The sequence below is a fragment of the Anas platyrhynchos genome, chromosome 2, assembly GCF_047663525.1.
Source record: "Anas platyrhynchos isolate ZD024472 breed Pekin duck chromosome 2, IASCAAS_PekinDuck_T2T, whole genome shotgun sequence".
NCBI lineage: Eukaryota > Metazoa > Chordata > Aves > Anseriformes > Anatidae > Anas > Anas platyrhynchos.
The window spans coordinates 149,131,224-149,144,661 of record NC_092588.1 but is presented as its reverse complement, the minus strand read 5'-3'; the positions used below and the strand labels follow the sequence as shown (position 1 = coordinate 149,144,661).

Below are 13,438 nucleotides of genomic sequence, written 5' to 3'. Positions count from 1 at the left end.
CTGTTTACGCTGACTTACACTTGCACTTTCTTAGAAATTCTTGTTGTGGGATGGAGGCCTCACCACTTCACAATTTTTGTTGAGTTCTCTCTAGCAGAGTGAATTAAGTAAACAAGAAAGTCCACGTTTGGTTTCAAAAGAAAGAGTTCAACTATTTGAACACTGACAGTTCAGAATGTCTGGGCTTAAAAATTCAAGTATCCTATACCTTAGCCTCAATTAAAGACGCTATGATTTTGAAATAAAATACAATAAAAGTGAACTAAATGCAATATCAGGGATTAAAATAGAGCTTACACATATGTGTAGTGAAAGTATTCTTGGGGCCTTTAATTCTGTAGTGTCCTTGGCTCTGCTTTCTGCAGTGGCTCACTGCCATCTTGGAATGCCACAAGGTAAAAGCAAAGGCTTTCTTGTATTCTGCATACTGAAGTTGAAAAAAATTAAATTGCAAAGAGAAAGAAGCAGAACAGTGCAGTTCTGTACTCGTGTAGTCCTGCTTTTTGTCTGTACTGCACTTTATGAAGCTATGCAAAACTTCACTCAAAAAGTTGTATAATGTCAAGGTTACAAACTTAGCAATCAGGAAATGCAAAAGGTAGGGCTGTGCATAAGAGCACAACTATTTCACTTGCACATGAGAGATATCTAGGATAATTATGCTAATAAACATCTTTCTTGTGTGTGTGTATAGTACGTGCACTTTAATTTAACAGTGAAATGAAAAGATTTTTATGAGGAACTACACGCATTGAACATCCCAAAACCTTCCCTAGTCTCATAACTTCTAAAATGGCAGCATTACAGCATAAACTAATCTCTTACTACAAAAAAGAGCAGTGAAGAATTCAGTGATTTTCATTAATTTACAGTCTAATTTTCCATCTGCAGATAGCTTAATTAACAAAGAAATTTCTGCCTATTTCAGCCATAAGCCTTTGTTACATCTTTCAGATTCTTTAATGTCATTGAACACCTCCCTAAGTTTTTCATTGTGAGGATGTAAAAGAGCAGTCAGCAGTTAAAAGTTTACTCCAAAACTCTGGAAAGTCAGCAGAAAGGCATTTGTTGATTTTAGTGGATTGGGATTAAGTCCAGTATAAATATCTAATGATAGCAAACACTTGCTTATTCTTAAACATTTGCAAATGAATTCATATGCAAAATACATATTTCTGATGATCTCCAGTCTTGTAAAGAGGGTCTTCTGCTACTAGGTGCCCAGCTAATCATTAGGCTATCATTGTGATTTTGTACCCTCAGAATGGCAAGTAAATGATAAGCAAAATCTGGCATTGCCCTTGCCAAGAACTTTGTTCTCACCCCAGCAGCTACTTGCCATGCTTTCCAATCGCTAGGTTTAGAAGACAGACCTGAAGTTAAATCTTCTCTATTTTTCCCAACATACGTGACCTCCACTGCTGCTCAGTCAAAACATTTTCACATTCACATTCCATATGTTAAAATAGGGTAGTTATTACATTTGCTCTCAGTTGTCCTAGGAGAGGAAAGACTGAAGAGTTTATCCTCCCACTAAACTGGTGATGAAAGATGTGTTTTAACAGCAGTTTTAATTGTAAACTGTAAACTCACAGAGCTTCAGAGTACAATAAAGATCTGTATAAAATCTACTGACCCCCAACTCTACATCAGCTCCCAAATTTGTGATCTGGACTTTAATAGGAAACTCCTATTTAATACAAGAACAAAGAACTAAACATTTGGAACTACTTGTACCACTGATGTATATGGTTTTATACTTACTATAAAAAGTTAGCCTGTAAGAAATACTAGAGTACATCGCATTATAAAGTATATATAAATATCTAGTGAAGTCTGCGTCCAAGTTTCCTAACTGCCCAAACTCAGCCAGTCTCACAGCATGAAAGCCACAAATACCTAGAGTTGAGCCTGGCTTCTTCCTTCTGTTGAGCCTGAAATCTTTTCACCATGTAGCAAGGATGAAATAATAGCAAGCCCCAGGGATGCGGTGCTGAAAGGCAGAAGCTAGCAGCTGAGCAATGGCAAGGATCAACTCCTTAAATTGTCTTTCCATTGCAATTAACTGCATACCAAATCTCAGCCAAATGGTGGCTAATAGCAGGGATGAAGTTTAACCTGTTTGACTTTGCACTGAAAGGGACGAGCGCCACAGGTAGCCTCGCTTACGGTGAAGTACAAGCAGGAGATTTAACAAGCTACTACTTGTCAGCTCTTAATTAGCAGCTCCCATCAGAGTGGCAGCACCCAACTGCAGCACCGTCTGCTTCAGTGCAAAGTCCAATTCATTAGTTTAAATTTTCAGAGGCATCGTATTTTGCTTGGGTGATGGTATTTAACAGCTAAAGCTAAAGATTTACCTATCTTTCAGTTGTTTCTGTCAGTAGGAACGGTTTCCAGCTAGACATAGTACTTGTTGGTATCTGCTAAATTGGACACAAACAGCGGGTCAGGAGGTTCCTTGAGCTAAAACGCTAGACATGGTGCAAGGTGATTTTTGTTTATTTTGTTTTGACTTGCAGTGCAGATTTCCATACCTACTACTTTGCTAAGATGTTTGTAGAGCATTTGATTTGGCCGAGTGCATCCCTAACAACTAGTAGCGCTGCTGTTTTGACAGTTAAGTCTGGTTTGCCTCCGCTGTAACTTTGCCACTGCAAGGCAAGGCATGCTTTGCTAGGGGCTTTGCTGAGCTTGAGAAGATAACCGATGCTGTGTGTATTCACAAGATAAAAAGCAGTTTGTTGAGCCTGCCTGTTCACCCTTCCTGGTTAGTAAGAAATGTGGGTGACATGTAGCTCTTGCCTAAAATTGTGTAAAATAAAGTGGTATACTTCTCGAACTAGTACATTCAAGAGTAAATTAAAAGATAGTAAAACCTTACTCAAATTACACCAAGGAACAGTTGGAGAGTTGGAAACTGAGAAAAATGATTTGCTTCGGGCCCTGTTGTGAGCGTGTGATTGAAGCGTGTAAGCTGGCATGTCAGCCACACAAAACTTCCTTTATAAGGAGAATACTTCTTATATTTTCCAGGTCCCATGGATTTCTGCAAAATCTGAGACACATCCTGCTGATGTAAATTCTTAGGGTTTTACCAATCTTTTAGTTTTCAACCTTTTTCCAAAAAGCTGTATCCTACTGTAAGCTGGTTAGCAGGACGTGACAGAAATGGCATGAAACAAATACATTTGTACAGACAGCTGAAAAATCATGATGGCTGGCAAATCACAATTGGAAAATTAATGTTTACCTCAGCTTTTAGTTTTTCTTTACAAAATATTTAAATGAATGCTATAGCAAAGGAGGGGGATGAGAAACATCTTCAAGCATTTCTCTGTAAACGTGCATTTATTTTTTGTATTTTTAAAGAACCTTTGGAGTTCAAACTTCTTGAAAACATTACATAGATGAATCGGCCTTTTTCAGCACTTAACCTCTAAGCCATAGATTTGTATACAAACTTACACGCACTGGAGTTTATCCTTGTTGTCTCACATGTGTGCACCCACTCATAAGCAAATAATCAGGGGTGATAAATATAGTTTTAAGAATCCAGTATGTCTCCCATTAAACTTCAGACTATTATTTGTATGAGGAAGTTGTGCATATTGTAGTACTGGGAGCATTTTCTATTGCTTGGAGGCAGTACTATGCAGTATTTTATTAACTATTAACTGTCTGATAAAGGTTATTTTTCAGATTTTGTAATAATATAGAAAACAGCTTAAATATATTTGCAGAAATGCAGGAAGTATACTGTTCTGGTTAGTTTTACCATGTGGGAAGAGTGACAATGCAATGAACAGGAATAAATATGCCACAGTCTTTTTATCTTTTTCTTTAATGCCAAAAGCTCTTTATATTTCTTTTATACCATGCAATCAAAAGATGAAAATCAGGTTAATAGTCTGGGCTTTTTAGAAAACAAACACACACACACCCTGGTTTGATGTTTTTGTAAGTGTGGTGTATAAGACCCACAGTTCTTACATTCTTGTAAGAACCTCTGACATTCTACAACAATAGTGGAGTGTCAACTCTGTGCTTAACAAAAGTGCCCTTAAAGAGTAAAGCAGAGATATAAAAATGAAAAAATGTATATTATTTAAGGTAGAATAGCTCCTAAAATTATTGTATCTTGAAAAAAATAATAAAAACAGGAACACAACAGAACATGGGTGATTGCTGTGTTCTGGCAGAAGGACGTGGTGTTCGCGTGCTCCGATAGCATAAAGTGTAATAAGGATGGGTAGGGGGGCGGTGAAGAGATACGTTCCAAAAGTGTACTCCTGATCCCAAATAAATGCTTTCTTGCACCCATCCAACTTATTCTGTAAGGGACACTGGAGGAGCTAGAATAAAAATTGTGGGAAAATGTTCTCCTCCCTCAGCAACAGCCAGATTGAGAGCTCAGTAGGGTCTTTTCAAGGACAGGCCTTCCTCTGCCCCTGTGGGCAGACATTTAAGGTGTAGATCTGCCACTGCACACTCTGAGAAGCCTGAAACTATATCAAATCCTTTGCTCTCCCTCTCTGTCTCCCTAGGACATGGGCTTCTTTTCCTACCCTAGGTACACAAGAAGGAGTTTGCTAGCCCCGAAGGTCAGCCCTTGCTTAGATATGGGGCTGCATGGAGGATGGGTTCCCAGCACTGCACTGGTGGCCCTCAGGCCCAGGCGTCGCAGGGGTTTGTTTGAGAGAAAATCCACCTCCTTGCCCTGCTGCTCTCACATGCGTGTATGGCAGACCGCCAGAAAAAAAAAAATGTTATTTTTAAAATAGTTGGGATAACAGGAACCCTTTCGTTTGTTACAAAATAAACTGAGAACTGGTCTGTTGTTTCACACTGTTATCAGGGTTGAGGAGGATGAGTGTTTTCCTCCTTGATCCTCACAGGGTGCTGTGTACAATGCTCCGTGTCCAGCCTGTCTGCTGCAGTGTTGGTCACCAAGCAGATACTTAGGAGAGAGCTAGAATACAGAGAATAGTTTCATTTTTAGTCAGTTCTGCATTAAACAAGGAGTTTTATGCTTCCTTTAAGATAGTAGCGCTGTAAAGATTTTCTGTTTTATTGTTAGCCTCAAACCCTCTTTGTGTATTTTATAGGTCTATTTTCCTTAAGAATTAAATTCTACAATTAATCATATGGTTCTCTTACAAATTAAGAAGGTTTTCCAACTTGCAGCGTCCTCAAGTTCTGTAGTATGAATGCAAAAGAGCTCAAGGGGATGCAGGATCTTTTTCCTACTATTCCCAATAGAGACTTTGTCTGAATCATTCTTAGGTGATGGTATCTACTAGCTGTCATTCTTTGTTGTATTTCTGTCATATTCCTTCTTATCGTTCCCTCAAAAATGTATTCCTAGCCTTTCTCTTCTGGGAGGTCCATCCAGTTGCCCTTGCGTTAAATCCCAGGGGGAAAAGATTTCTAAAGCAGAAGTGTTGGGCTGATGAGACCACACTGTCTGTAAGAGCCCTGTGCAGTTCAGCTCTTCTCTGGTATCTCCAGGAGCCAGAGGTGCCTCACATACAATTGCAACTGGACATACGTATCACTTCACATGATCTTTTTTTGTTTGTTTGTTTTTGAAGTGAAGTACGTAATAGTGCTGTTAAATCATTGATTCTCCTTAATGATACTGTGCAGGTATAATGATACTTCCATTATACCCGTAGAGTGTGTGAGTGTTGCTAAGATAATACCAGATCATGAAGCTTGACAGTCCTCTTAGACAAGCACATACAGGTCTCAAAGACTGCTAAATTGCGTTTCTGCAACCGATGAAATACTCAAACCTGTTTAATTTTTGTGAATTTGAGAGGAGGGACACTTACAATACTTAAATTCCCATCTTTAACATTGCACAGATGGTGTAATGTTTTTGCATTTTTATCTTATTTTGGGTTACTGAAGTTAATATTCTGCTAGTTACAAGTATCCGCATGCATACCACAGAGTTCATTTTGAGGACAGAGCTCTCAAATAAATTATGCATGTTGGTAGCAGTCATAAATCAGTCATTTTTTCATTCAGAAAGTGGTGGCACTGGAAGAAAGTTCTACAGTGATCAAAATGCATCGTTAAGCTTTTAAAAAGAGATTCTATTGCCTGTTGTAGAGCCGTAGGCGATTTATGGCTTATCTGTACTTATTGCCTTGAGCTTTTGGAAAATTTGTAAACAAAGCCAGATGCTCATTATGTTCCTATTCAGGGTTGGTTAGATGGTTAAATGCCATCAGAAGAACTTTGGTCATGTTGGGTTTTAGAATGTTACAGAAAATGGAATTGTTCCAAACTGTTGTTGCTTTTTTTTTTTTTTTTTTAATATTTATTATCTATGAAATTATACCTTCTGCATTTTTCTGGATTTTTTTTAAATTGTTTTAAGTGATAAAAATCTGAAATTAAAAATTGGAGAACTATACCGTAAACTAAACAGTGGATGCAGCTTTTTGTCTGTGTCAGAGTGCATACTTACCCAGAATTAAATAAGTCAAGGGCCACTGGCCCTTTTTAAGGGTTTAGAACAAAGCAGGAGTTTGTGAACACCTCAGACTAGGGTGACTTATGCTTATGCTTTTTACCAAATTTTAGGGAGTAGGTATGTGAACTAAGTGACTTCTCATAGCCAATTTGATAAGCTAAGTCATTTGCTATTGGTTTGATAATTTACTGATCACCTTTTGTCTTTTGTATAGATTATGTGATATGGAAGGAATTCTGGTAAACTACTTTTTTGCTTTTTTACTCCTCTTTAAGCATAAGAAAACATGATGCTGTATACAAATTGGATTGCTCTTAAGAATTTTTTCCTTGTATTTATTGTAAGATGATCATGTAATCCATTTCATAATTCATGATTAACTTTTTGATGTATTTTTTTTTATTTATTGGCTGCAGCTGACCAAGTAAACAGGTCATGGCACGCTTAACGAAGAGACGACAGGCAGATACAAAGGCTATCCAGCATCTTTGGGCAGCTATAGAAATAATCCGGAACCAGAAGCAAATTGCTAACATTGACCGTATTACAAAGTAAGTGATCTATTCAAAAAAAAATCTTAACGAGGGGAAAGTTTGATGATATTAAAAGCCCTAAGAAACAGACATTAAACATTATGAGAGACTGTGAAAAAGGTACAGGAACTGCTGAGTTACTAATTATAACAGAGTACCTAAAGATCCCAAAGTGAGATTTAATCTATTGAGATGAGATTTTGTTTTGTATAAGTTTGTAGGAAATACGCAATCTTTATAGTACTTGAACTGAATTTATTGCATTAGAGTTACTTGCTAGCTTGGCCAAAAGAGAAGAGGTCTGTCTTAGGACCAATACTGTTTAATATCTTTATCAACAACATAGACAATGGGATCAAGTGCACCCTCAGCAGATTTGCAGGTAACGCTAAGCTGAGTGGTGCACTTGATACAACAGAAGTAAGGGATGCTACCCAAAGGGATCTGGACAAGTTCGAAAAGTGGGTCCACGTGAACCTAATGAGGTACAACAATATAAGTGCAAGGTGCTGCGCCTGGGTCGGGACAATCTCAGATATGAGTTACACACTGGGAGAAGAACTTATTGAGAGCAGTGGAGAACTCCTTTCTGGAAAACAAAGATAAATAGGAAGTCAAACTGCTTGGTTGCACAAGCCATATTTGTTGAGATGGGCATAGGATGCTATTAAAGAAGACATGGGTGTATTATATCTATAGTTAATACTATTGTTAATATTAAAGTATTCTTCATGATGTAGTAGGTGCTATATATAGAGAGAAATATTTATTGTTTATTCTGTTGAGCTTGCAATGTTCAAAAAGGTCTAACATATTAAAATAGCTTTTTGAATAACTTGTACTAGCCACTGTAATAAAAGCTGAAGGTTTTGTGCCTCTCTGCTTTGTCTGCATTTCCAGGCCAACATGCACATCACATTTGTCCAAGTAATCAATATGAATAATTTAAAAGAACAAAACTAACCAGTTGGCAGCTCTTCAGTTGCTAGAACCAATGTGAACTGATAGTGAGGGCAGAGACCACCAAAGGGGAGGGATATAAACAGTGCAGGTGACTAATGAAGTGAAAATCAGTATAATATGGTCTGTTGACACAGTTTGGAATCTGTGGGGTGGAAGTGACAGGCAAAACTGGCTTAATAAGTAGAAGTGGAACAGTTTAGGTTGTCCAAACAGCAAATAATAAACAGGAAAAAAGAAAAAGATGATGTACCAGGTGAATTAGTATGTACTTGGCTCTTACAACAAAAATAAATGCACCATTAAACCAAAAAGCACCTTACTAGAGAATTCCAAGCAGGCTTAAGAGGGAGATTGGATTTTAAGAAATTTCATTTTTGAGCTTGCACTTGAGCTTCTGAATGCTGTAAAACGTTATGTGTATTAGCATCATGTCTACAAGGAGATAAGTAGGTAAACTAATGCTATACACTTCCCATTTTAACGTTTCAAATGACTTGCTCCAGGCCATATATTAGCTGAGTTTGGTAGCTGTTTATATTTTTTTCTATGTAATAAAGAGAGACAGGCACGTCTGGCAGGGGATTCATCCCACTCTTATAAAAGATGCCTATTTTAAGATGGTACAAGTAACATTTAGCTGGGTGAAGTTAGAGAAGAGAAATCCTATCATTACAAACAAGGTTGAGAAAACAAGTAATTAAAAACTAGAAAAAGGGGTACTGCTCTTAGTAACTGAAGGTTAGGTTGGTGTTTTTTTAAACAGTCTTGATCCAGATTGTATGACTCATCTGTAATCAGAAGAAAAATACCTTAAATGACTAAACAGAGATGCAAGCAGCCATAGTACTTTGAGAAAGATGAATATTATAGAAGTTTGGAAGATCATTAAAAAGTTTGGAGTGGTTTGTTGTCTCTCTGGTGCAAGGTGTTAACAGTAAAGAGTTATCTAAAATGTGCTAGGACACTGTAAATGCTCTACATGCTCATCAGTGACAGAAGGTATCTAGTTTCGATTATATGATATTTTTAAGGAGATAACATTTGACAAGGAAGGAAAAGACAAAGGTCTCTGAGTTGCTTTCCACTTCTAGTTATTAATGGAGAAACACAGATGACTTAGAAAATGAGAATGCATATTACATAATATTCAAAATAAAGTTCTGAAATTAGTGGGGTATCAGAATATCTCTTCTGATGAGAACTGAAAAACTGATGTATTCTTTCAGGCTCAAGGATCATTTGGTCAAGTAAAATTGCCATTCCTTCTAAGATAAATCAGTGTCTTTTTTATTTTATTTTGGTTTGGTTTGGTTTTGATTACATATTTAAGGTAAGTGACAGTCATCCTACCATATCATATAGCGGTTTATAAGTTGAACAGATGATTCATAATTTAATTTCGTTGTTTGCTTGTGGTTTGGGGTTTTTTATTTGTTGCTGGAGACAGGTTGTCCTGTATGTTTTGTGACTTGTTAGTCCAAACACCATTGGAGCATGATCTATGTTGATGTCTTCTTCATCATATCATTCGCTACTTTTAGGCATATCTATTAATTATCTTTTCTTCTAACTGGAAACGCCGTATGGTTCTCTCTCTCTTCCTCATTTTCACAGTTTATTTCATTTAATTCTTGCTTCTTCTGGCCTCCTGGTGCTGAATAGAAGTATGCCACTGTATGTATTAGACAGCATTTACTTCTTATGATCAGGAAGGAAATGCTGGTAGAGTAAAAAGAATATTCATAGTTTATAGATAATGAACTGTTTCAACTCAGTATAAAAAAAAAAAAAAGATGAATTTATGTAACACATTAAAATAATGTAAAATGTAACCTGTGTACTTTATATAATAATTAAAAAATACCTGGGGTAAAGAAAGACTTCCCTAAGATACTGGTAATGGGAAGTAGGCAAGAAAAATCTATAGAACTAGACACTCGTTTTCTGTAGAGAACATAAGAGTAGGAGGATGGTGTAGGAGGAGCCAAGAGCACTAGAAGGTACTTCTGATATTGTCAGAAAAACCTATAAGGAAAGAGGCCCTTTAATTAAAAGTCAACTAAATCAAGTACGCTTTGCTATTTAAATTGATGAGGGGGAAAAGCAAGAATAGAAAAATGCATGATTAGTAGCTGATTGAAAACTGTCTTACATTGAGGAAAGAGTTTTCACTTGGAAAATTTCAAAATACAAGTTAGAGCCTTTAAGCAATTCATTATTAAGCTTATTGAACTGTTGGTGATTATTTTGGAAAGTTCACTGCATACAGAGCAGTATTTAGAAACAGAAAAGTATCTGTTTTTGAAGGAATTAAAAATATATGTGGAAAAATGGCAAGAATATGACATTAATAAGTGGAGTATTATATAAATACTTAAAGGATTGTTAGGGAAGAGACCATATTGCACAGACCTGATGTCTCCAAAACAATTACCAAATCATTATATGAAAGGAATTCTACAGTTTTAGTGATTTTACTTGGGAAGTTACATCCCATTGGTAGGAGATAAGTGTTCTGCTGTAGCTTGAAAAATAAGCGAAGGACTGAAAATCAATGCTAACAAGCAATAAGTGCAGCGAATGTAAAGGAATTAGTATAAAAATTGTAAACTGCCTTGTGAGAAGAACTTTATTAATATATTTTTATTTAATTTCTTCTGTTGGTACAAAGGCTCCAGTGTGTTCAGTGCATTTTTATGTAAGAGTAAAGCTCATCTGAAGGCATGATAATGTTTGTGCCAATATGCAAAATAAATATTCTGACCCAGCTTATATTGTCATAGTTTATTTTGAGTTGTTCAATTATAATCATCTAAAAATCTAACTACAAGAAATATCTGACGTTTCTAAACTACCAAATTACTTGCTAACAAAATGATATTTCTAAAATGTATTTATCAAATGTGATTATTTTTCTGTCTAGGCCTGGTGTTGCAATAATTTAACCTTAATATGACTATTATTTAGATGAGTATTATTGGGATTAGTTATGCTGTAAACACTAGCAGAGAAATGGCTTCCCATATCTTACAAATTCTCTGTCAAGAGCGCAGCTTGACAAATTGTTCATCCTAAAAGTGTGTTAAAAATGATAATTATGCTTTGACTTTCTCAGTTTTTTCCTCATTATCTTCCATCTGTTTTGGATTTGGGGTAACCTCAAAAATTGATTCTATGGAATAAAATGCATTAAAATACACTGGAAAAAAAAAGCATGCATATTTAAATGAGTAGGATAAATTATTGACAGTCAGTTGCATAGCAGATTGGTAAGTATTTCTGTACAGACACATTTTTAAAGTTCTCTTTCTTTGGCTACTCTAGGCTTCCAGTTTCTTTTAAAGTATTTTCTTTACTGTGAGGGTGACAGAGCACTGGCACAGGTTGCCCAGAGAGGCTGTGGAGTCTCCTGTTCTGGAGATATCCAAAAGCTGCCTGGATGCCATCCTGTGCAACGTGCTCTGGGTGACCCTGCTTTGCAGGGGGGTTGGGTCATCTGATCTCCATAGGTCCCTTCCAACCTCAGCCATTCTGTGCTTCTGTTATTATTTCCTTACAGGCAATCGGACTCCTAAGATTTAATTAACTATTAATACCTTTTTTGCCCTGTTTCTCTCAAGGTATTGGGTTTCCTCGGTAGCAATTTATGAACATATTGTGATCTTTATGATTAGTTTGGAGTTCATTATCTCTTAAGGTAATGTAATTAAAATACCCAGTTGACAAGTGTGACAAATAGGAGTTTGCCACTGTAAACAAAGAATCCTTCTGGTTTCTAAACCATTTCATGGCTTCTTCACTAATGCGAAGAACCAAAATGTAAATCTTTTCATCCATACTTCCTTATATTTTTTCTCTCTCCCTGTGATGTGATACATGATTTATTTAGTTCATTGGCTTCTCTCCCTCTCTCTTGTAAAGGCTCTTTCTGTCCTGTCTTTGTGTACTGTGACAGGGAATGCCCTGGCACCATCTGGAGCAGATATGATGTGACCACGCTGCGTTGCCTTTGGCTCATGGAGTGTTTCTTTGGCTGTGACATATTCTTTGTTTGTTTTATATGTGTGTGTGGTTCTTCAGTTCTAAGCGCCAAAAATAACACAGCCCACAGCAACGCTATTCTTGAAGATGGAGGCTTGTGTAGCTTGCCATCGGACATGGCATGAAGGCAACTGAGGACACATAGCATACTGAAATGGCGTTGGAGTGCCCTGGGCAGGAGGAGTCAGTCTTGGCGTGGTTTACGTCCATGTTCTCTGTCTGGAGCAAACTAACCTCGTGGCCATGCTTTGCCTTCTTCCCAGAGGGAACAAGTTGGCTTTCTCCAGAATGGAGCCTGAGAATGGTTTACTTTGGGAATGAGACAGAGTGACCATAGTCCCCTGGGTAGAGGTATCCCAACTTTTTGGGAGGATAAAGCTGATGGAAAGAATATTAGCTAGGATAAAGTTGATATGCTGTAATTGAAGAATTTGTATTGTTTTAAACTAAAGTTTAAAGTTTTTTTGATGAAACTCAGTTCCACCAGTCAGCTGTTTCACAACATTTGTGATAGAAAAATGTATTTTTCACAAACAGGTACACAGGCTCTCAACTGTTTTAATTGGCATTCAAATGGGATGGTCCAGTACCAGGTCCTTGAATGGACATAAATCATTTTTGCATATTTATGCTGTGGACTCATTTTTATTACATTCTAATTTGACATAAGTGCAGCTAAGTCAGGTCATCTAAGAGAACTGAGCAGATTCTAAGCCTACAGAGAGCAGTCTCCGTGAGTCCCTTGTTAGTTTTGTGCTGACTGACATTAATCAGCACTGATGGGATAGCATCCCAGAAAAGAATTACTCGGTATGAAAGATTACTTTAAAATGATGAGATTTTTCTGGTCCCAAAGTTGAGGTGGAGTCACTAGCAGATTGAGTATGTGACCCCCTTGGTTTGACATTTAGTCCTATGAGGAGGATTTCTTCTCCAAATATCACTCTATGAAATTTCTCTAGTCAATCCCTGAGGATATTTAAAGTTAAGGGCCTCTCCCATCCATAAATCTGTTTCTGTTGCCTTAATTCTCCTGCTGTTCTCTTTCTAGGCTGTCTGCTTTAACAGAAATCAATTTCTAGAAGCACTGATTAGAGCAAAGATGAGAATGAGCAATTTGAACAGGTAGAGAATAATCATAAGAGAGTATAAATAAGAAAATGAGCAATTTGAACAGGTAGAGAATAATCATAAGAGAGTATAAATAAGAATATGTAATGCAATGGCAAGAAAAAAATTGTAAAATCAAGATACTTACAGTATTGCTTATTTGAAGCTCAGAAAGTTGTTAGAAAAACTTGTCACTATTTATAGTACATCTGATGAGAATTTAAATCTCCCTAGTATTTTGCATGTTGCAACTAAATAGTCATGCATAAACAAAAATAGTAAGCCATAAGAACGATTAGGAGAG

At 36.9% G+C, this 13,438-nt stretch overlaps 1 protein-coding gene across 7 annotated transcripts in view; it reads left to right on the top strand.

Moving 5' to 3' along the window:
- Window positions 1-13,438, top strand: part of ZMYND11 (zinc finger MYND-type containing 11) — a 106,210-nt gene that overhangs the window by 38,055 nt on the left and 54,717 nt on the right. For 5 of the 7 annotated variants that reach the window (XM_072033826.1, XM_005009043.6, XM_005009041.6 and 2 more), the window contains one exon: window positions 6,904-7,038. The exons of the other annotated variants lie outside the window; for them this stretch is intronic. In XM_072033826.1, the coding sequence (XP_071889927.1) occupies window positions 6,923-7,038 (116 nt within the window). In that variant the 5' untranslated portion in view covers window positions 6,904-6,922. The remainder of the gene's footprint in view (window positions 1-6,903; window positions 7,039-13,438) is intronic. 7 annotated transcript variants of the gene reach the window in all.